Source organism: Gossypium hirsutum, chromosome D10 (assembly GCF_007990345.1).
Source record: "Gossypium hirsutum isolate 1008001.06 chromosome D10, Gossypium_hirsutum_v2.1, whole genome shotgun sequence".
In the NCBI taxonomy this organism is placed as follows: Eukaryota; Viridiplantae; Streptophyta; class Magnoliopsida; order Malvales; family Malvaceae; genus Gossypium; species Gossypium hirsutum.
Genome location: NC_053446.1, coordinates 63,901,701 through 63,926,234, shown reverse-complemented (window position 1 = coordinate 63,926,234; position 24,534 = coordinate 63,901,701). Strand labels below are relative to the sequence as shown.

General features: G+C 31.9%; 2 protein-coding genes across 2 annotated transcripts; one reads left to right on the top strand and one right to left on the bottom strand.

The window, feature by feature from the left end:
- The first annotated feature begins 5,798 nt into the window (after nucleotides 1-5,798).
- LOC107939504 (uncharacterized) lies at nucleotides 5,799-7,518 on the top strand. Its single transcript, XM_016872848.2, has 2 exons — nucleotides 5,799-6,022; nucleotides 6,536-7,518. Exon 2 carries the CDS (start codon nucleotides 6,580-6,582, stop codon nucleotides 7,306-7,308), a length of 729 nt encoding a protein of 242 aa, XP_016728337.1. The 5' UTR covers nucleotides 5,799-6,022; nucleotides 6,536-6,579; the 3' UTR covers nucleotides 7,309-7,518.
- A 4,101-nt stretch (nucleotides 7,519-11,619) lies between these two features.
- Nucleotides 11,620-23,288, bottom strand: LOC107939508 (probable LRR receptor-like serine/threonine-protein kinase At3g47570). Its single transcript, XM_016872851.2, has 4 exons — nucleotides 23,205-23,288; nucleotides 12,959-14,817; nucleotides 12,185-12,714; nucleotides 11,620-12,026 (listed from the first exon to the last, which is right to left on the bottom strand). The coding sequence occupies exons 1-4, from the start codon at nucleotides 23,286-23,288 to the stop codon at nucleotides 11,620-11,622; spliced, it is 2,880 nt and encodes a 959-aa protein (XP_016728340.2).
- Nucleotides 23,289-24,534: the final 1,246 nt, after the last annotated feature.

The window sequence follows — 24,534 nt, the reverse complement described above, 5'->3', positions numbered from 1 at the left end:
TTTCGTATTGATCACTCAAAAAAATATTTTTTTAAGTATTGATTGGGGTAAAAAATTAAGGATTAAAGTGAAAAGGTCGTAAAAAACTAAAATAATACACTAATTGTTAATAAATTGGATAAATTGTTGAAAATATTTTGTGAGATATAATGTTTCCAGCCTTCGTACACGACCAATTCTTGAGGAATCTGGTTGTAGATGTGGTTGCCCACAAATTTACTTAATTAAAGGGTTTTTTTTACCTAAATAATATAAAAAATAACTAATTATGAAAAAGTATAGAAAATAGAATAATTACGAAAATAGGCATTTGTTATAATGTTCTGACGGTGTCGCTTGACATATTGGCGGCATCAGACTAAAATGTGATGATCTAAAAATTTTAGAGACCTTATCTGTAAATTTTCTTTTTTAATTGGCAACTGAAAAAACGCTTGAAGGGTCTTGCTTGACATGTTGGCAGCACTTGACTAAAATGTGATGATCTAAAAATTCTAGGGACCTCATATGCAAATTTCCTTTCTTAATTGGCAACCGAAAAAGCGCTTAAGGGTGCCGCCTGACAGTATGGCGGCACCAAAGTTTAAAATGGTAAATTGCACCCTAAACCCCTTGTTTATTATTAATTTTTATTCTTCTTTAACACCAAAAATAGATTGACCTCTTATCAATTAGTCTAAAATGTTTTTCTACTAAAAAAATATTTTTGTAAGTAAACCAACTCCAACTCGAAATAATAAGATATTCCTAAAGCTTTTATAATTATAATTTTATACCGTGTTTGTAAATAAAATTTTTCATAAAATTATAAATATTTTAAAATAAATAAATAAAATTTATTTCCAGTTGAAATTGGTTTATTTACAAAAATACTTTTTGGTAGAAAAACTAAATATAAGGTCTCTGGAGTTTTTAGATCATCACCTTTTAGTCTGGTGCCACCAATATGTCAAGCAGCACCGTCAGAATACCATAATAAATATCTATTTTCGTAATTATTCTATTTTCCATACATTTTTCGTAATTAATTATTTTTATTATTATTTGAGTAAAAAACTCTTAATTAAACATTGATTTCATATCTACCGTCAAAATGTGGGTACCATTTGCATGGGCCACCGCTCCTCAACTTATTGCATATACTTAATTAAACAATGATTTCATAAATAATAAAATGATAATGGGTGAGTTCAAAGTAAACACTGGATAGTTTCAGTAGGAACACCCTCATTCACAATTATTGTTTCAATTAGGAACACCCAAAGACTTCACGTGAAAAGCAGATGCGTGATTTAGAAAGTAAGAAAGTAAATGAAATATGCTTTACACTTTTGGTCTTCCATTTTAAATTACTTTTTGGGTAGCTCCATCAACATGAAACACTTTCTTAATTGATGAAAATGATTCGTATTTGAGTGCTCGGCTCGTCAACAAGAATTAGAGTGCAATATATAAGTAGTTTAGGAAGTATGATATTCTCCTATGTGAATCGGTTCAAGTCTGAAAGTCATGTAGCTACTTCTCTGATGGGGCTGCTTTAGTTAGAAGCATGCACTTGATGTTGCTTTTTATGGTCCATGTTACTTTTTCCATACTTGCTATACTAAGCATGTTTTCTTTTTCTCAAATGCTTGACAACTGCAATCAATCAATGTTTAGGATTGCCCCAATGGCTAATTACAGCTTCCAAAAAGCTCGAGTCGTGAGATGATTTTATACATTCAATTTTATTATCCATCTTTTCTTTTTTCATTTTAATGATGGTGGTCAATATTGTATAGTAAGCGTATTGGTTTTATTATCCCTTCTACGAAAAATGATTGTATGAAACTGTAATTTTACTTCAATCCTATCCCTTTCTAATAGGAGAATGATAAATCAGATTTTTTTCCCTGATTTTTAGTATTTTTTTGTTGAATTTGAATTTTTGTAGGAGAAAAAAAGCTGCAAATCAGGAAAACAATCTGATTTGTCATTCTCTTATTGAAAAGAGATAGGGATGATGTGAAATCACAGTTTTATACAATCCCTTCTCTGTTATCTAGTGGGTATAGTTTTGAGTTTATCAATATTTTTAAAGTAAATATATATTTATAGTTTAATTTTTAATTTTTTTATTAATTATATATTCATTTACATGTTTATATATTTATAAAAAATTATTTGGTACATTGTCAGTGGAGTTTTTAGACTCTGCAAATGCAAGTATGCTACGAGGGTATAGTAAAATGTTAAAAAAATAAATATTTAAAAATAAAGAGAAACATGTCAATTTTTTAAAGTTACTTGTGAATAAAAAATATATATACACTTTCAATGTACCAAATACAAACCCATATATTTATACTCTAATTTTGGTTTGTTAATAAATTATATATCGTTTTGGTCAAAATAATAATTATATATTATATATACAAGCAAATATATCTCAATTACATTCACAAGAATATATTTATATGTAAATATATGATCGTATAAACTGGTATGATCGGTACATATTGGTACAAACTTGTATTGATCGAAATATATCGAACACATCGGAAGAATCGAAATCCATTGAAATTTTAATCGAAATAGAACATAAAATACTTGATACTTGATTAACATATTTTTTATTGTTAATTTTAATTATTTTAGATATGATGCTACTAATTTTAATGTTTATTACTCTTCCCTTAGTTGCTTAACGTAAGGTTTGTTTTATTGGCCTAATAATAAATTTAGTCCTCAATGTTTACAAGATTTATCATTTGAGTCCTAATTATATAATATTATAAAAATGTTAAAAATATATTAAAAATTTTAAAAAGTAAATATAGATTATAAAACATAAAAAGTATAAAAATATTTTTACGATTTTTGCACCTAAAATGACTTTCAATAGTATCTTCCTTTTTGTTTTTGTTTTTTTTTTTCATTCAATTGATGAAGTTGGAAATAGCAAATGCCATGACCTTGACCTACAAACTCTCTCCAATGCTTGAGATAGAAATGGTGAAAACACAAGAACACTAGAGCCTAAATTTGGTGCTATCTCTATAGCAAAGAGTAAGACCATCGTAGTCGGTGTCATCAACCCAACCATTTTTCTGGATTTATAAATTTGTTAATTTTGAGTTTTGGGGTTTAATGAGGCATTTGAGATGAACTAATGTAGCAAAAGAAAAAGAGAATTAAATTAAAAGATATTGAATAAAAAAATAATTTTAATTTTTAGGTTTTTCATTGATAAGAAAAAGTAAATATGAATTATAAAAAGTTAAATATAAATTAAAATTTTAAAAGTAAATATAAAAATATTTTTAAATATATTTTGTAATTTTTAGACATGGAACTAAAATAATAAAATTTGTTAATATTAAGAGTTAAATTTATTTATTTTTTTTAGATTTAGAAACAATTTGATATAATGTGTTAACACTGCAGGACTAAAATTGTTATTAGGCCAATAAAAAATAAAGCTATATATTTATATTCTATAAAAATAAAGAGACATGTCGATTTTTCAAGGGCACTCGTGAAATAATAAAAAATACACTGTCAGTATACCAAATGCAAACTCATATATTTATACTCTAATTGTATTTTGATAATGAATTATACATTATTTTGGTGAAAATAATAAATTATATATTATATATACAAGCAAATATACCTCAATTACATCTATATGAATATATTTATATGTAAATACACTATCATATACCAAATTAGACCTATTCATGGGTTGGGCTACTTGCCCAAGCCCAAAGGCTCACTCGAAATTTGAGAGGGTTTAGGCAAAAAATTTAGGCTCGAAAAATGAAGTTGGGAAAAAATAGTAGACCCGTTTAAAATATGGGTCGAGCTTAGGCTTGGGCCAAACCTTCAAGGCCCGGGCCCTCGAGCCCGGCCTGACCCGACCCATTTTTAAATTTATAATAAATTATATTATGTTATTTTTATATATTATGTAATTTAGAACACACTAAAAAAATAAACTTATACTAATAAACATTAAAATAAAGTTAAGATGACTATATAAAAAAAATTATTAAATAAAAATGTATAAAATTATTAAATATTAAAATAAAATAAAATAAATATTTTTCTAAAAAAATTAAAATTAATATGGGTGTGCTTAAAATGGGTTTGGGTTAATCTTTTACAAATGTGAGGAGGTTTGGCTAAAATTTTAGGCCCATATTTTGGGCTGGGTCAAACTTGGGCAAACGTAAAATATGTTAATATCATGTTTAAGCCTGGCCTGAACTTGGTTTGACCCGACCCATGAGCACCTCTATACCTAATTCAAACCCTTATATTTATACTCTAATTTTAGTTTGATAATAAATTATATATTGCTTTGGTCAAAACAATAAATTACATATTATATAGTATATATGCAAATAAATATACCTCAATTAGATTCATATGACTATATTTATAATTTTAAAATTATTAATTAGGTTCGATAATTTAATTTATTAACTATTAAATTTAAATGTAATTATAGAAAAACTAAATGGTTCAGATAAAAAATTGAAAGTTGGATTAAAATAAAAAATATCTTATAAATTGATATGTATTGATACACACCAATACTAATAGGTATTGATCAAAACATGTCGGAATACATTAAAGAAGAAACTAAAATGGATTAAAATTTTAATCAAAATAGAACATAAATTACTTTGATAGCAATTGATGAGATTGCCTTGTGAATTGGTTCAAGTTTTCGGACTTTGGCGACTGATGACATTTGCATGGCCCTTTCCTTGCTCAACTTATTTCATACTTACTTGAATAAACACGGATATATGCTGACTTTTACTATTCAATAATTGAAGCACTTTCTACAAATACAAGTATGATACGAGTATAGTAAAATATTAAAAAAAATAAATATTTAAAAATAAAGAGAAACATGTCAATTTTTTAAAGTTAGTTGTAAAATAAAAAAATACACTCTCAATGTACTGAATACAAACCCATATATTTATACTTTAATTATATCGTTTTGGTCAAAATAATAATTATATATTATATATACAAGCAAATATATCTCAATTGCATTTATATGATAAACCCTGAAGTGTGCTAGAAAAATTGCTAATGCATTTTGGAAATTCCCCTCCAAAATTATTTTCGGTTATAGATAGAAATCCTAGTTTTGTATTGTTGACTAAAGTGCAAGGAAAGTTCAAGTCACCTTCTCTCCCATGTCCCAAATGGTTTCCTCCTAGTTCAAGCCTAAACAATTTATCCAACTTTTCTACTGAAGCTACATTTCCATCGAGCATGTTATCATAAAATTCAAGAACATCCAAAAATCTAGAAAGAAATATTTTTTCATATTTTTATTTTTCTTTTCCCACTCTTTTTGGAAAATTGGGAGTTATTTATAATCACACAATTCAACTAAGAGCAACCTCCAAATTGAAAAAGAAAGTTTGACCAATAGATATTTGTTTATTTTAAAAATATATCATTATAGAATTAGCATGATATACGCATAGTATACATATTAAAAATAAATTTTAAAGTTTAATTATTAATAGTAATTTAAAAAAAATGTATTTAGATGGAATTTAGAAAATAAATTTGAACTATTAAAATTCTTTTATTAAATTATCCAAATATTTTGATATATTTACTCAAATAAATAATTTCGATTTTAAATTTTTTAAAATTTTTGATACAAATGAAATTCTTCCTATAAATTTCTCATCCAAACACACCCTAAAAGATATACATCTCCTTTCAAACCTTATTTTCCCCTTTTAAACCTTATTTTTAGATTTTTTTTCTAATTTTTCATATATAAAATAATGCGAAAATTGGAAGAAGGGAAATCCAATGGTTGATTAGTCAATTCTTTTGGGAAAATTGGAAATAGAAAAAAATTCTCATAACTGAACTTGCTTGGAAATGAAGGAGATCAGAATTCAACTAATTAATTAATCTTATAAAGCTTACTGGTGAATTTCCAAGCTCGGTCTCACACCAAAGAGTTTACTATAATCTTTCATCTTTGTTGCTGGTAAGTCTTCATAGCCCTCCCTATTACTTATCTCCATGATTTTTCTTGCTTTTTTTTTTTTAATTTACCTTGATTGGCTTTGTCGAAATCCAATTCCAATAATCATCTTCTCTAATTTTGTAGAAAGGTTAGTAATATATGATGTTTGATTGCATGTATGTGTTTTCAGGGGGATTGTTAGATGCAAATTTATGTTTGATATCTGTATGTTTAGGGTGTAAACAATATATTTGTGTTTGTAAACTATTCGGATTTGGATTAAAAAAATATATGGATTTGATATAATTATTATTAAGTTAAGCTTAAACTCGAATAATCTGAGTTATCGAATCACTTGAATTTTTATATCTTAATGCTTGAGTTGTTGAAGAACTTAAAACAATTCTAATCAAGCTAAGTTTGCTACGGTTCAATCTTTATATTGAATCCAGCTTGAATTTTAGAAATGAATTCTATTTCACTTACGTCTTGGACTTTGCATTACACCCTTAAAAGCATGTTTCAACTTTTTAGAAACAGTGAAAAACAAGAGCTGCAAAAGGGCAAACGTAAAAGATATGAAAATCACGGAGATAGACCATTTCAGCCATCGCCACAAGCTCGAGCTAAGCTATTCCGAAAAGCCATATCAGTGTGACGGATGCAAAGAACTAGGCTTCGGTTCATCTTATCAATGCAATAACAAGAAGTGTGACTTTCATCTTCATGAAAATTGTGGGTTGGCCAAGCCTATCGCCACCCATTCGTTCTTCAAAAACAGCAGCTTCAAGTTCAAAAAGAAAGGGAAACGAGGCAAAACTTGTAAAGCATGTGGCAAAGATGTCCAAGGTTTCATGTATAAATCCAAGGAAGCATATTTGCATCCTTGTTGTTTGGAGCTCCCAAGCACCTTGAATGGCAATTTCAACGGAGGGTCATTGAGACTTAACCTTGAGGTGAAGGCCTCAACCAAGTGTTTGATATGTCAAAACAAGGAAATTTATAAAGGGAAATTGAAAGGGTGGGCTTATATTTCGAGTTGTGGGAAACATTGTTACCATGTTGGGTGTGTGAATAATATGAACTTTGAGAATTGGAAAATGGGTTATTTCAATCAATCACAAAGTGGTGGTGTGGCAAAGGGGTTAGTGTTTAACAAAGAAGAAAATGGGGAAAGTTCAAATGGGAGAAAGGAAAATGAAGGATCACTGATGAAGAATGCTTTGGATTTCATAGTCAAAGCTGTTTTAAGGGATGCTGTTACTTCTTTTCTTGGCATTGACTTTGACTCTATTGCAAATAATTGAATGCTGGTCAATGTTTGATTTTTATAATTTTTTTACTCATTAATATTGTTAAATAATTGCTAATCATATGAAGGACTCGATTGATTAGCATGAGGTGTAGGATTCGATCATTGTGATTGTAAACTCTTTCTCTTCTCCCATTGCAACGTAAGTATCAATTTTGGTGGACAATTTTATAGTGGAAATGAAATAGTAAGAACTTAAATGTAATATCTAAACTTATTAGTTCTCCATCATAGTTTTCTTGTGTTTAAATTATTGTAGACAATAGTATATTTCTAGAGAAAACTGACATAACAAGACACTTGAAATGAGGCTTAATCATGTATAAATTTAGAAATTCAGAAGCTAACTAGTTTGTTCTTGTCTGAAAATCTATTGATGTGAACATATCCTAACTGTACAGGCCCAAAGACAAATAAAAATACAAGTCAAAATTTTTCATTATAGTCCATTACAAACCCAACGGCCCAAAACCTAACCAAACCCTAGCCCACTATCTTAACATTTCAAAAAAAAAAAAAACCCCTAGCTCTAACCCTCTTCAGCTGCCGCCGCCGCACCCTTCCCACACGTGCCACCACCGCGCGCCACCACCGCCACGTCAACTTCCGTACCTGCAAGCAAGACAAAAAAAAAAGGACAACAACAGCAAAGAAATAGTGTATGGCAAAAACAGAAAAAGAAAAAGAAAAAAAATGTTGTATTTTCGGCTATAAAAGCCACGAAAACCACCATGTATTCTTTTTACATACACACGAAATCAAAAACGAGAGCAAAAGGTTGTCTTTTTTCTATTTTTCTGCTCTTATTTCTACTAGCTTTTTTAAAAGAAAATAAACAGTAAAGAGGGTCGAAATCTTACCTTTTCCGGTGTTTGCGCTGCCGTAAGCGGTTGAAGTCCGTCGATTTCGATGAAAATCGGCAATTTTCGGGTTCGGGGAGTCGAAAAGCCAACAAATGGCTTTTCCGATTTTCCGGCAACCGTGGAAGGCGGCGCCGTCACCGTCGACTGGCGGCATCCACGGTGGTTTGGCGGCCGGAGCCATGGCTGGAAGGGAAAACTGAGAGAGAGATTTTATTTTTTTTCTTTTTTTTAAAGAAGAGGAGAAATGAATTTTCTTTTAAAAAATTGGTTTTATAAAGGATTGAAACGGCGCCGTTTTGGGCCTTAATCACAGTGGCCAAAACGACGTCGTTTTACCCTGGGATCGGCTGACCCGACCCGCCAAGGAGAATCCGCGTGTTTTTTATAATGGGAAATTTTTGTTTTTAGTCCTTCCTCATTTTCCATATTTTTAATACAGTTTATTTTTATTTTCAATTTTTACTCTATGATTTTTCTTTTATTTCAGTTCGGTCCCGTATAAAGTGGTGCTTTTGTAAGGGGGGATATTTTCCCTTTTGGTCCCTCTATGTTATTCACGCTTTTCTGTGTGGTTCTTTACCTCATTTTTTATTCCAATTTATGCCCCAAAAATTCCATTCTAGTTTCAATCTAGTGCTTTTTTGTGTTTATTCATTTATTTTATTATAATTTAGATTCTAAATTTCATTTTAATTCCAATCTAATCCTTATCCGTTTAGTTTCAAGCTTTTATTATTATTTTTTTGTGTTGTCCTGTTTTATTTATTTATCTATATATTTTTTCATTTTTCTATTTCTTTACTTTTCTTGTATTTAGAATTTATATTGTTATTTATTCCTTTGTTTATACATTTCATTATTATTATTATTATTATTATTATTATTATTATTATTATTAGTGTTCAATTCACTTTTATTATTTTTAATATTAGAATAGTAGTTAATATGATTATCGTTATTATTATTTGGTGTTGTTATTATAACTTCATCATTACTATTGTTGTATTCCATTATTTATTGTTTACCTTTTAAATATTCTACTCATATAGTTATTTTACATTATTTCATCATTATTGTACTATACATTATGATTAAAAAAAAACATTTGTTCGCTTTCACACGATGTTCGAATAAATTAAACATGTATATTGTTAACTATTACATTAATTCTTACTCAAATTGAAAAAAAGAAAATTTTCAAAATAAGGCAATGTTCCGTTTTTTGGAGATTCGAGAAATTGCACCCTAACTTACGGGGTTTCAATTTTCTCGTTGAACCTAAACAACCGAATATCCTTTTTGAGATTAAAATATATAAGTTTTTAAATAAAAAATTTAATTAAAAGGCAAGCTTCTTCTCGAGAGTTCAAATGTCGTGTTCTAACTTACGGGATGTGACATTTTGTTAGCTCGAGACGAGAGGACCTTTAATGCTCCTTTCAATTTATTCAAGCGTTTTATTAACATTAATAAAAAGATCATATTTTAAATTCTTTCCAAGTTTTCAACTTTCGATATTAAGACATTAATTAATCAATTATGTACCAATTTTGGGTGTGACGAGGGTGCTAATCCTTCCTCGCACATAACCGACTCTCGAATCCGTTTTTCTCGAATTTCGTAGACCAAAATCATTGTTTTAGTAAAATTGAAACGTTTTATTAAAATGATTAAATTACAAGGTGATCCGATCACACCTCAAAAAATATCGGTGGTGACTCCCGTTTTAATTTTTATTTTTAAATAAAAAGTCAAACCCTTTTTTTTATTTAAAAAAATTGGTTTCGACACTAACATAAAAGATGGAAATTATTAGTAGTTAGTAGGAAATCTAGTTGTGTTGATGCTGAAAGAATGTGGCAAAGTCTTGTTGTTGGAAAGAATCATTTTACGGATAAAAAATTAGTATGGTTAACAAAATAACCAGATAGTTACACATGTCGTGCCATGTGTACCTCATTTTGACATATAGGGATCAATTTTGAACAATAGAAATTGATGAAATTTTTAATAGAATAACCTGTTTACTCTTTGATCTAATGTATAAAAACTAATTTCCAAAGAACAAAATACAATACGACTTTTAATACAAAGACCTACATGATATTTTACCTCGATATTCAAGAATATTAAATATGATATATGTATATCCGTATTAGATTTTTATATTTTCATTTCATAATTAAATTACATTAATTTTCATGGTTCAACTTGTCAAGTAATTTCTTATAATGGTTTTATGAACTTAGCCAAAGTTGGTTTTGTTGTTTCTATAAAATTTTAACACGCTTTGTTCAGACCATGTGCCAATTAGCAACTTTTTTTTTAATTTTATTTTCATCAATCGCATAATTTTTGTGGATGGTTTGAACTCCAAAAAATACATTAAAAGATGGAAATTATTACTAGGAAATCTAGTTTTGTTGATGTTGAAAGAATGTGACAAAGTCCTGTTGTTTGAGAGAAAGCATTGTAACTTATGTCTTAAAAAAATAAACAAATTAGCTCTATACATTAAATTAAAAGATGATGGAATAATCGGATAATTCCTCATGATGTGTCACGTATACCTCACGATAATGCACAAGAAGTAACTTTTAACAATAAAAATAAATAAAATTTTTAATAAAAAGACTAATTTATTTTTTAATTTAATATATAAAGACTAATTTACTCATTTTTTAAGTAAAATAAGCAAAATGCAAATTATAAACTTTTCGAATGTACTCATGTCTAACTTTTTTAGTATAGAAAAGATTATAATTTCAAAAATATGAAGTTGTCATGAACAGCCAATGATTAACATATGTTCAATACCATGACTGATACAATAAGATGCAAAGTCAAAATCCAACATTGTTATATAAAGTCTGACTTCATCATAATCTAGCAGCTTATGATGCAAACACAAAAACCCAGTATTATACAAATTATACTGAAAATTATTGGCAGAAAACAGGAAAAAACCGCCATATTTATTCTATTTTCTTGGAGAACATCAAGCACTTTGTCGGACTTAAGTCTCTTTGAAGTTGATCCGTACAACACCTTAGATTCCTGCAACTGGATTTATTTAAGCACGTCATATCATCAGAATAGTAGAATTGGTAGGGAAAAGTGGAAAAGTGGGAAGAAAATAAAATTTAAGTGTAATTGGTAGGAAACAAAAGTGGGAGGAAAGAAAATAAGAGATATTTAGTTTTTATCTTAATGCATAAAAATTAATCATTCAAAATTACAATAATGAGAGAAATGTGTTTATTAGTTTAAAATTATGCATTTTTTAAAAATGTTTTATATCAAACACACTTTGAAAAAAATATATATTTTCCATCTTTCTATTTTTCTACCCTTTAATTTTTCATCTTTCCGATTTGAAACAAAAGAGTATTTTACTAAGATAAGAAGAGGTTATTACCTGCTGATTGAGTAGCATACAAAGTTCAAATACCACGACGTAACCGAGTTGGACGAAGAAGCTTGTCTCTAATTGAACAAAGCTTGGTAATAACATTACTCATGTCCATCCTCTCACTAGGTGATTCGGTAGAACAAGTGAGTCCTATTTCGAATATTGAATTCAAGCACTGCAGATGTATGTCATTTCCCAGGTTGTTTTCATTAAGAGTGATGTAGGCGGCTGTTCCTCCTCGGACATTTTCTTGAAGAAGAACGGGATCTATAATCTCAACCACTTGATCGGGCAAAGCTGTTTTGACAAAGTTGTTAAGACTTAAACCTTCTTTGAACCTTTCATTTGTTGGCCTTTGCCCTGTTAACATCTCTAACAAGAGTATGCCATAACTATACACATCGCCATTTGTGGACAACTCGCTTCCAGTGCCATATTCTACAATTAATTTGTCACAAAATACATATATAAATAATTTGTCACAAAATACATATATAAATAATTTCAGTGCAATACCTCTAAATATACAAGAAGACTGCTTTTAGATGGATTTTTTTTCATTTAAATAATGAAAGAAATGAAAAAAGTGAACATACCAGGTGGAGCATAGCCGATAGTTCCTCTTAATCCAATGGAGCTTGATTCATTAGTAGAATAGTTAAGCTTATCTCCAGAATGGATTTTTGCTAAGCCGAAGTCACTTATATGACCAACCATTTCCCCATCGAGTAAAACATTGCTCGGCTTGAGGTCACAATGAATGATCGGCGTCTCACAACGAAGGTGCAGATATTCGAGTGCATGAGCAACATCTATGGCCACATTAAGTCTTTGAAAGAAATTTAGGTTTCTCATCGTCTCTGGTTTATTCATGCCAACAGATGGATGTAGCCAATCCTCCAACCTTCCATTTTCCATGAACTCATAAACCAAGGCTTTAAAATCATTGCCTTGATAATCGATACCTGAAATGGCTGTTAATACCTTGACAAGATTACGATGTCGAATGTTCTTCAAAGCCTCGCATTCAACCAAGAAACTCCTGGAAGCTCTATGATTCAGAAGATTAAGCACCTTTACTGCAATAACTGCTCCATTCGCTTCAAGAATTCCTTTGTATACATATCTGAAACTTCCCGAACCAACCAAATTCTGAGGGGAGAATCCGTCCGTTAGTAGCCCTTAGGATGCTTTGGTATGATAACTGTAAAAGGGAGTTTTCTACATGAGTTGTCGTTGGCTTCTGCTCTTTTTTCTTTCTAAACCAGATGATGAGGAAAGTAGAGAATACTAAAGTCACTCCTAAAATCACAACAATTATTGTGATCTTCAATTTAAGGGATGTGTTTGCTGATGTTTTGGAGTTGCACCTTGACAAGTGTAACTCAGGGATGCCTCCACAAAGCTTACTATTTCCCTCAATAAATGTAGCACTTGCATTCTTAAATACTCCTTCACTTGGTATTACTCCTTCAAAATCATTGAAAGAGAGATTTAGGTACGTTAATGCCCCAAATCGCTCAAGAAATTCCGGAATCCCACTGGAAAGATTATTGTCAGATAAGTCCAATGCCTCAAGACCTCTCAATGAACTCAAAGATGATGGAATGGGTCCTTCAAACAAATTTCCTTCCAAGAACAACTTCTCTAGACTTACACAACTACCTAGGTTTTCTGGAAGCAAAGCAGATAATCTATTTTGAGAAACATCCAATGTACCTAGATTTTTTAGTTTTTCTACTTCAACAGAAAGTTCACCAGTCAAGTCGTTTGACGATAAATTTAGTAGAATGGACAAGGATGGAAGTCCAAGTACTTCAGGGGGTATTGGTCCACTAAGATTGTTACTAGAAAGATCCATTAGAAGCAAATTTTTGCAATTACCTAGACCTGAAGGAATGCTGCCCTGAAGATTGTTAAAATGTATATCAAGCTCGGTTAACTCTGTTAAATTTCCAATGGAGTGGGGAATAGTCCTAGAGAGAAAATTAATACTAGCGTAAAATATTTTTAGCTTTTGTAGCTTCCCAATATTCAAGGGAATGGGCCCTGATAGTTGATTTTCTACGACCACAAACGCCTCCAAATTGATGAGATTTCCAATCTCATCAGGGATTTTTCCCAAAATGTTGTTCTCATCCATCGCTAAACCCTGAAGGGTGCTAGAAAAATTGCTAATGCAATTCGAAAATTCCCCTCCAAAATTATTTTCGAATATAGATAGAAATCCTAGTTTGGTATTGTTGAATAAAGTGCAAAGAAAGTTCAAGTCACCTTCTCTCCCATGTCCCAAGTGGTTTTCTCCTAGTTCAAGGTTATACAGTGTATCTAGCTTTTCTAATGAAGGCACATTTCCATTGAACCTGTTTCCATTAAATTCAAGTACATTAAGATTTGTGGCATTGGATATTGAAATTGGAATTTGTCCAGAGATTTGGTTTCCCGCTATAGAAAAGAACTCAAGATGAGGCATATTGATTTCTAAATCAGAATGAAGAGTACCTTGAATCTTGTTTGCACCAATATCAAAAATTCTAATATTGGAGAGATTGAACATTGGGACAGGACCAATACCAGAAATCGCATTTCCGAATATGGTGAAAAAGGAAAGATTTCTCAGTCGTCCAAAAGCTTCAGGTATAATCCTACTTAATGCATTAGTCCTCAAACCAAGTTTCTCCAAGGATGACAAGTTCCCCAACGATGGTGGGATACTCCCTCTCAAACTATTGTGGACAAAACCCAATACTTTCAGGTTTGACAGGAGACCCAGGAAAGAAGGTATTTCTCCCGTTAGCTGGTTGCCGCTCATATGAACTAATATAAGCTTAGAACAAGCAGATAAATTGGAAGGAATTTCATCACTGATAGAGTTATTGGTCAGGAGTAATGCTTCCAGTCTTCTTAAACCACTGATTTCTTGAGGAATTTGGTTGTAGAAGCTGTTGTCCACAAGATCAAACTCCCTGAGGAAGCTCAAATTCCCAATGTAGGGTGACAATGATCCAGAGAGTTTGAGGTTTCGAAGTTTCAACTTGGTGACTCTTCGATGCTTGCGACCGCATGTAACACCGATCCATTGACAAAAGTGAATGGAGCTATTCCAGAACTCCATAATGTTGAGTTGATCACCAGTTATCTTGGCTTTGAACTGGAGTAAAGCACGTCGATCAGTATCATTTCCTCTAACTACAGGGATTGTTGTTGCTAAACTAAACAAGTTAAGACCCTGTAAGTTGAAGAACGAGAGAAGATTCAGAAGAATCATAACTTCAATGTAAATAAGGAAAAAGGATCTGGACGCTTGAAAATGTTTTTCTTCCATCAACTTTAAAGAAATTTTAATTGATAAGATTGATTTGTATTTGAGAGTTTGTGGCTGTTGCGCGGAAGCGTGTGAAAGAGTAAAATTATTGTACTGAAAAATCACACTAAGTTCAATTCCCAGGAAAGAGAGGTAGATCACGAAGATCACTTAAATACCAAGTCTTTCCTAGCCAGAATATCCCTCTATCGTAATTTAATAGCACAATAAATCACTACAATCACATTCACAAAATATGCAAAATAAATAATAAAGAACACTAGAATTTTAACGAGGTTCAGCAAATTTTGCCTACGTCCTCGGGCACTACCAAATATATTTCACTCCAAAAATTACAAGTGAAATTTACAAATAGAGAGAGAGAATAATGCCTTAAGTAGAGAATGGCAATTATGGGATGAAGAAAGTTATGGGATGGAGAAAGTAAGAAATGGTTAGGCCTATTTATAGTTGAGGTTCAAGGATCAACTTGCAATGTCCCTATACAATTAGGGACCAAAATTGCAATTATCCCATGCCAACTTTTAACCCAACTTGCCAATCAATTTTACTTTCTACTTTCGGTGCCCACCCTTTTTGACTTTTCAAACAATGGGTGGGTTCCAATAATCTCCACCTTGAAGATTTGATTAGGATAATCTTATCTTCACACAATTCTTTCTGCCTTTGACAACAATACTTGATAGTGCCTTCTTCAACTGTTAAACTTGCAGGATATTAATCAAGTTCAAACAATGTTCGAACTTGGTTGATGTTACCACCTTGGTCATCATATCTGCGGGATTATCTGCAGTCTTGATCTTCTGAAGACAAATTTTCCCCTCTTCAATAATTTCCCGCACAAAATGGAATCGTACGTCGATATGTTTTGTACGTGCATGATAGACTTGATTCTTTGCTAAATGAATAGCACTTTGACTATCACAATACACGTTAATATGCTCCTGAACCAACCCCAAGGTTTTAGCCATACCTTGTAACCAAATAGCCTCCTTTACAGCCTCTGTTACAGCCATGTACTCGGCTTCTGTGGTTGACAATGCAACTGTAGACTGTAGTGTAGACTTCCAACTTATTGGTCCTCCAGCAAGTGTAAACACATAACCGGTGGTTGATCTTCGCTTGTCCAAATCACCGGCATAGTCAAAATCAACGTACCCAATAACACATTTACCAAGTGTATTATCCTGCTTGAACAGTAATCCAACATCCACGGTCTTCTGAATATACCGTAGAATCCATTTCACAGCTTGCCAATGTCCTTTTCCAGGATTATGCATATACCTGCTCACTATACTAACTGCCTGTGAAATGTCGGGTCTTGTACACACCATTGCATACATCAAGCTACCCACTGCATTAGAATACGGAACTTGCAACATGTATTCTCGTTCCGTATTCGTCGAAGGAGATAGTTGTGCAGAAAGCTTGAAATGAGAAGCCAACGGGGTACTTACAGGTTTTGTCTGCTCGTTCATGCCAAACTGCTGTAGTACCTTTTTCAAATACTGCTTCTGAGACAAGCTAACTCTATCATGAGCTCTATCTCTCCATATTTCCATGCCGATAATCTTTTTAGCTTCTCCTAGATCTTTCATCTCAAACTCGAGATTGAGTTGAATCTTCAATCTTTCAATCTCAACTTTGCTCTTAGATGCTATTAGCATATCATCAACATATAAGAGCAAGTATATGAAAGTTCCTTCTTGTAGCTTCTGAAAATACACGCAATGATCAAATTTACTTCTTGTGTACCTTTGCCCTTTCATGAATTGATCAAATCGCTTGTACCACTGCCTCGGAGATTGCTTCAATCCATAAAGCGACTTTGTCAGTTTGCAAACCCAATTTTCTTTTCCAGCAACCTTGAATCCATCTGGCTGAGTCATATAGATTTCCTCTTCCAAATCACCGTGTAAAAACGCGGTCTTCACATCAAGCTGAACTAGTTCAAGATCATATTGCGCAACCAAGGCTAGCAAAATCCGAATAGACGAATGCTTCACAACTGGAGAAAACACTTCATTGTAGTCTATTCCTTCTTTCTGAGCGTAACCCTTTGCTACTAATCTAGCCTTGTATCGAATTTCATTTTTATCAGGAAATCCTTCCTTCTTTGTATATACCCATTTGCATCCAATTGCCTTCTTTCCATTGGGTAGTGTCACCAACTCCCAGGTCTTATTTTTATGAAGAGACTGCATTTCTTCATTCATTGCTTACTTCCACTTTACACCATCAGGGTTACTTATTACTTCTGTGTAAGTAGAAGGAACATCATCATCTATAATTGGAAGTGCATAGGCCACTATATCATCAAAGCGAGCAGGCTTACGAATCTCTCTTCTTGGCCTTCTATATGCAATTGAATCTTGTTGCTGTAGAGGTTCTTGGGTAGGAACCTCTTCATCATTTGTCCCTTCAATATTAGCTGGATCATCGTTAACCTTTTCAAGCTCCACCTGCTGCAAAGTACTACTGGTTTTGTCATCCTTTTGTGAATCCTTGTACTTCAACATGGTTGATTCATCAAAAGTCACATCTCTACTGAAAACAATCTTCCTTGTATTAGGACACCAGAGATGATATCCTTTTACTCCATCAGTTATACCCAAGAATAATGCTTTCTTTGCTCTTGGGTCTAACTTAGATTCTTTTACATAATAATATGCAGTGGAACCAAATACATGCAAAGAATCATAATTAGTAGCAGATTTACCAGTCCACATCTCCATAGGAGTTTTTCCATTTATTGCAGCTGATGGCAAACGGTTAATTAGATGGCACGCATATGTAACTGCCTCAGCCCAAAATTCTTTGCCCAATCCAGCATTGGACAACATACATCGAACTTTCTCCAGTATAGTTCGATTCATTCGTTCTGCCACCCCATTTTGCTGTGGTGTATCCCGAATAGTGAAGTGTCGCACAATGCCCTCATCTTGGCATACTTGTAGAAATGGATCGTTTTTGTACTCAGTACCATTATCTGATCGAAGTCGTTTGACCTTTCGACCAGTCTGAGTCTCCACCATCTTCTTCCATTTCAGAAATGCATCCAAAACATCACGTTTTCTTTTCATTAGATACACCCATACTTTTCTTGAATAATCATAAACAAAAGTAACAAAATAGTGCATACCTCCCAAAAAAGCTACTTTGGTAGGTCTCCACACATCACTGTGAACGTAGTCCAGAATTCCTTTCGTATTGTGAATTGTTGGACCAAATTTTACCCTCTTCTGCTTGCCCAGAACACAATGTTCACAGAATTCCATTTTGCAAGAATTTGCACCTTTCAGTAAGCCTTGCTTCACCAATGTCTGCAAAGCTTTTTCACCAGCATGTCCCAATCGCATATGCCATAATCTGGTAGCCTCTGAATCTACATCTTTTGTAGAAACTGTTGATGTTGATCCAATAACTGTACTTCCATTTAAAAAATACAAGTTATTTCTTCTTGTGCCTTTCATCACCGTCAGTTGCCCAGCTACTACTTTTAGTAATCCATCTCTCAAAGTGATTGTGAGCCCTTTAGATTCTAGGGCACCTAATGAGATGAGATTTTTCTTCAGGCTAGGTACGTAGCGAACATCTGTCAAGACTTGGATTGAGCCATCGTGATTCTTCAATTGGACTGTACCCACTCCCATTGTCTTACAAGCACTATCATTGCCCATAAGAACAATTCCCCCTTCTAGCTCTTTAAGACTAGAAAACCAGTCCTTATTAGGACACATATGGTAAGTACATCCTGAATCCAAAATCCACTCATCCGTTTGACATGCCATTGCCATGCAAACCAAGCTAAAGTCTGACTCCCCATCATGCTCCGCTACACATGCATTAGAAATAGCCTTGCCCTTTTGTAGCTTAAGACAATTCTTTTTCCAATGCCCTTTTTCACGGCAAAAGGCACATTCATCTTTGGCGGGTCTCCCTTTGGACTTTCCCCTTCTACCAGATTTGCTGCTGTGTGAACGACCTCTTACTGTTAAGACTTCTGCGGTTGTATCTCTGTGATCTCTTTTATCTTTCTTTCGAGTCTCAGATCTATACAACGTACTACAGACTGCATCAAATGTGATTGTGTCCTTCCCATGAAGCAATGTGGTGGTAAGATGATCATATTCATCAGGAAGGGAATTCAACAACAATAATGCCTTGTCTTCATCTTCAAATTTCTCATCCAAATTTAGCAAGTCTGCTAAAATTTTATTGAATGAGTTCACATGGTCATTCATCGACATACCGGGTGCATACGTGAATCGATAAAGTTTCTTTTTCATATAAAGCCTATTTTCAAGACTTTTCGTTAGAAACTTTTCTTCCAGTGTATCCCATAACTTCTTCGCTGATGTCTCCCTCATGACAGAGTACTTCTACTCTTTGGCCAAACATAAGTGGATTGTACCACACGCCTGTCTATTGATCTTGGCCCACTCCTTGTCATCCATCTTGTCAGGTTTTTCTTCAAGGGCTATATCTAGCTATTGCTGACATAAGACATTCAGGATCTCACATTGCCACATACCAAAATTATTGGTACCGTCAAATTTCTCTACTTCAAATTTTGCATTTGTCACAGTAGTCCTTGCTAATGACGATGCTGCTGCCATTTTTCTCCCATTGCCTATTTATAGTTGAGGTTCAAGGATCAACTTGCAATGTCTCTATACAATTAGGGACCAAAATTGCAATTATCCCATGCCAACTTTTAACCCAACTTGCCAACCAATTTTACTTTCTACTTTCGGTGCCCACCCTTTTTGACTTTTCAAACAATGGGTGGGTTCCAATAGTGGCTCATCATCAAGAACCAGAGTGCAATATTTAAGTAGTTTTCCAACTATGGAATTTCAGTGGCAAAGAATTTGGGATTCCCATTTACTGTTTCAAATCATCTGATAAACTGATTATATGATTCTGAAAATCAGTCCAGTTCGGTGCAGTTCATCAATCATCAACCCTCTTCTTCCATCATCTAATCAATCAAAGACCTCCTTGACAATAGATGGTGATGGAGGCTGACTCGTATACCGTAACAAAAGACTTTGATAACTGATTGGTAGATGTTGAAGACTTTGAAATTTATACATCTCCTGCCAATAGATGTAGAAGATAGTGGCATCAAAAGATATCTAAGGTTAGTGCTATGTTAATGGCACAAGACATTGAGTGGATTGTTAGTAATGATTATGAAGAATTACCCCCCAAGTCTTGCACGATAAAAGAGTTGACTGGAGTTTAAGCCAAGGCATTCAATTGGTCAATGGTTGAAGCATTTGGCAACAACTACACCAAGCATTTGGTCAAATGGGCGACTCGCTAACAAAGGAAAAAAAAAACAAAGAAAATACATTACAAAGGATTACGTAATGATTAAGGGGTCCAAAATCAATGCAACTCATAAAAGAATTGATTTTTTGGTTTTAATATTTTTATGGGTAAATTACAAGAATAGTCACTCAACTATTTAGTCCGTTCTATTTTGGTCACCCAACTATTAATTTTTTTTTGTTTCAATCACTCAACTTTTTGAAATTAAATATTTTAGTCACTCTTCCCTTAGTTGCCTAATAGAAGTCTAACATAAGCTTTGTTTTATTGGCCAAATTATAAATTTTGACCTCCAATGTTTACACATTCTCTCAATTTAAGCCTAATGCAGTCGTAAACCAATTAAAAATTTGACTAAGACAAGTCCACCTATCAATTAATAATATAGCTATGATGAGCAAAGATATCGTTCCCATGAGGACTACAAGTACTATTAATTACTGTCTTTCTATTATTTAACAGACAAATTTGAGTGATTAATTAAAGATTAAATTTAACTAAATTAATTAACTAATGAACACGACAAAGAACAAATCAGAAAAATAAACGATTAACAACCAAGAAGCAAAACAATACCTAGGAAAAATTCACCTAGATTTCATCTATTACTATCAATCTAAATTACACAATTTCTTTACTTAGTATCTTGATCCATAGAAATATCTAAATAATACAAATATCTCTTTCGAGTGTAAGAGCAACCAACTCTAGGTTGATTAATTGAAATTTCTTTCTAATTACAACCCCAATTATCGCATTAACTCAATCTATGCACTCCCCTATTAGATTTGACTCTAATCTAGTAGATTTATATTGTCCTATTTCTAGGATTGCATGCAACTCCACTAATTACGCTAGATCTACTCTTAAACAATGTCTATTCCTCCTCTGATTTAAGCACATCAAATATGGATTAATAATCTAGAAATATTAAACCAATAATTAAGCACACATAATTGAGAACAAGATCTAAGTGTTTATTGCGTAAAGTAAAAATCAAACGAAAAAATTCATCATTGGCTTCATCTCTGTTAGGTATTTAGAAAATTAGTTCATACTTGAAAATGAAAACAACCAAGAAACATTATAACCGAAAGAAACAAAGAACTCATGATAATCTCCTAAGAAATTCAAATGTGAATCTTCAATCTTAAAGGAAATCTGCTTTAGATTCGGCTTCAAGGGTATTTTCCGAGTTGTTTTCTTGAGTATTCTATAATGACTCACTTCTATCTTCTTATTTTTGTCAAATATAGGTCTTAGAATGCCCGAAAAATTTAAAAATCGGGTTTTTCTGTTGTTCAGAGTGCAAATCCGCGAAATCGACACAGCCTATCACATGGTCATGTGGCAATCCGTGTGGCTCACATGGTTGTATGGAAGGGGTCAACACGTTTGGCTCCTGTAACTTGCTCCAATTTTCTGGTTTTCGCTTTCAAATGCTCTCATAAGTATAAAAATATGAATTTAAATGATTAGGAGTATAAAATTCATAATTAACATCGAATAATTAGCCAAAACTGCATTAAGAATGAGGTTAAAACATGTTACTTTTAGCAGTTATTAGAACCTAAATATAAAAAAAAGCAAATTTAGCCCTCAATGCTTACAAGATTTATCATTTTAGTCCTGATTACATAAAATTATAAAAATATCAAAATGTTAAAAAATTTAAAAATTATAAAATTATAAAAAATTAAAATTTTTAAAAAATATATTTAAAATTTTTGTACCCATAATGAGTTTCAATAGTATCTACCACTGTGTTCTTTCTTTCATTCAATTGTTGAAGTTGGAAATACAAATGCCATGGCCTTGACCTACAATCTCTCTCTCATGCTTGAGCTAGAAATGATAAAAACACGAGAACACTAAAGCTTGAAATTGGTACTATCTCTGTAGTAAAGATTAAGACCATTGGAGTTGGTGTCATCAACCCAACTATTTTTCTAGATTTATAAATTTGTTAATTTTGGGCTTCTTTTTGGGGTTTAATTAGGCATTTGAGACGAACTAATGTAGCAAAAGAAAATGGTGACCAAAATAAAATAAATTTAATAAAAAGAATAACTTTAATTTCTAGGTTTTTCATATGTTTGATTGATGAGAAAAAGTAAATATAAAAAAATATTTTGGGGATAAAAAAGAAAAACAAATCTAAACTTTAGTGCTGTAAACCTTTTATTTTAAGTGCCTAACATCGACCCTACTAAAGAGATAAGATTAGAGGAAAAGAAATTATTATCATAATTATATTTTCTAATTTGTAGTTTTCTTTCAATTTTTTGAAACATCATCATGAAATATGATTCTTTTTGAAAAATTAGAAGATATCAAATTTGAATTAGTAAAATTATATTTTAAAAAGAGCTGAATAATTGTTTACCACATTTAATTAATGTTGCAAAGTTGAGTTCTGATAATTATTTTTCAAAAATATGCTTGGAATATTTTATTCCTATAAATATAATCATAATTAATTTAAAGTATACCAATCGATAGTAATTACTTAATTACTTTATTTAAATATATATAATAATAATAATAATAATTTTGAACTGAAAATAAAAAGACACCATGATAATAAAAGATTATGTATCTATATTTATTGAATCAAATTTAATATTTTTGATAAAAAAAAAGATAAATTATTAGTGTTGATTTACTTTTTTTTTTTGCTCAGTCGATATGCATATATTAGTAATAGAAAGACATTCGGAAACATCAACCTCATCCTTAGCCAGAATTACAAAACACCCAATTAAACAGGGAAACAAAACATCCGACATCTGACCAAACTACTAATAAATAATTAAGAATAAATCACCGTCAAGCTTTAACTAACGCTGATATTCTCACCCCAGCAATAGCCAATGCTGTAGCCATACCATTACCATTCGTATAAACTAATGTGAAATTAACACTAACCAGTTGGTGTCACAACTCCATACCGTTTCCTTAATCTCCTTCAATGTGAAAGATAACTCTAGTTTCACTGCATCTTCCTCGGAAATCTTCTTAAAGTTCAAATCCATATCCACAATCCATTTTCTCGATGAGCAAATTAAGTTGATTTACTTATTAGTTGTAAATTAAGTTGCAATTAAATAAACAACTAAAAGAGTAAAATAACAAAAATGAACACAAGAATCGGCTTATAAGTATTTTGCACTAAAAAAATTCCTCTAATAATAGAATTAGTGCTCTCTCTAATTTGTACATCAACACATTAATAAGTCTTCTTTAAATAAGCAATTGTTGATGCATAGTCTTCTTTTAAGGCGTATCATAAGAAGAGGTTGTCTTTATCAATTGAACTTCTATAAAATAACATCCCTTCAAACATGGTAATAGGATCTCACTAAAACCCTTTAAATAATGTCTTTGCTTGATCACATATCTTCAAAAATCACAAATCAATTTCAATCTTGTATATTGTTGCTCAAAACCCTCAAAGGGATGTAAGAAATTCAACAAGATTTTTTTGATTAAAAAAATATGCCAAGAAATATAGCAAAAATTTACACATCGTTTACTTGCAAAGCGAGTTGCAATTGATGATGCAACTAGCATTAACGTAAACAATAGTATTAATTATTATTAATTTATGCATCTAAAGTCTTAACATGCTTGATATGCCATCAAGATATTGGCCAAGTGATAGTAACTTGTGTGGAGTCAAATTATGTTGGTACGATGTACAAGGTTCCATCTTTGTGTATAACTAATTTATATACGTTTTGTTTAACCAAAATAAAAAAGTCATATGTTATGACGAGTGGTTATCTATTTGGATCAACAATTGATTGTTGTTAAAATGGATTGTCTTAATAATAAAGAAACTTGGAATAAGATTGTCTCATGTCTGAATTCAGAAAGTCAAAAGCCGACTAGTTGGCTTTTGTCTGGAATTTAATGACGTTGACATAAAATATGGAAATTATCAATGGGAAATCGAGTTTTGCTGATGCTTGATGAAATTGACAAAGTTCTGTTACCTGAAAGAAAGCATTGTAACTTATGCCTTAAAGAATGAAACACTAATTGAAGGGTATTACTTTATTTCATCAAGTGTCATGTCCAATATTCTACATTATTTATTTCTAAAGTCAAACATTTTGACAGACACTTCCAATTCCAATACAATAAGATGTAGAGTCAAAATCCAACATTGTTATTTAATATTTAATTTGATAATAATCCAGTTGCTTATAACGCAATGACGAAAACCAAATATTAATACAAATTATTGATGGAAAATCGGTCAAACTCTCAAAGCAA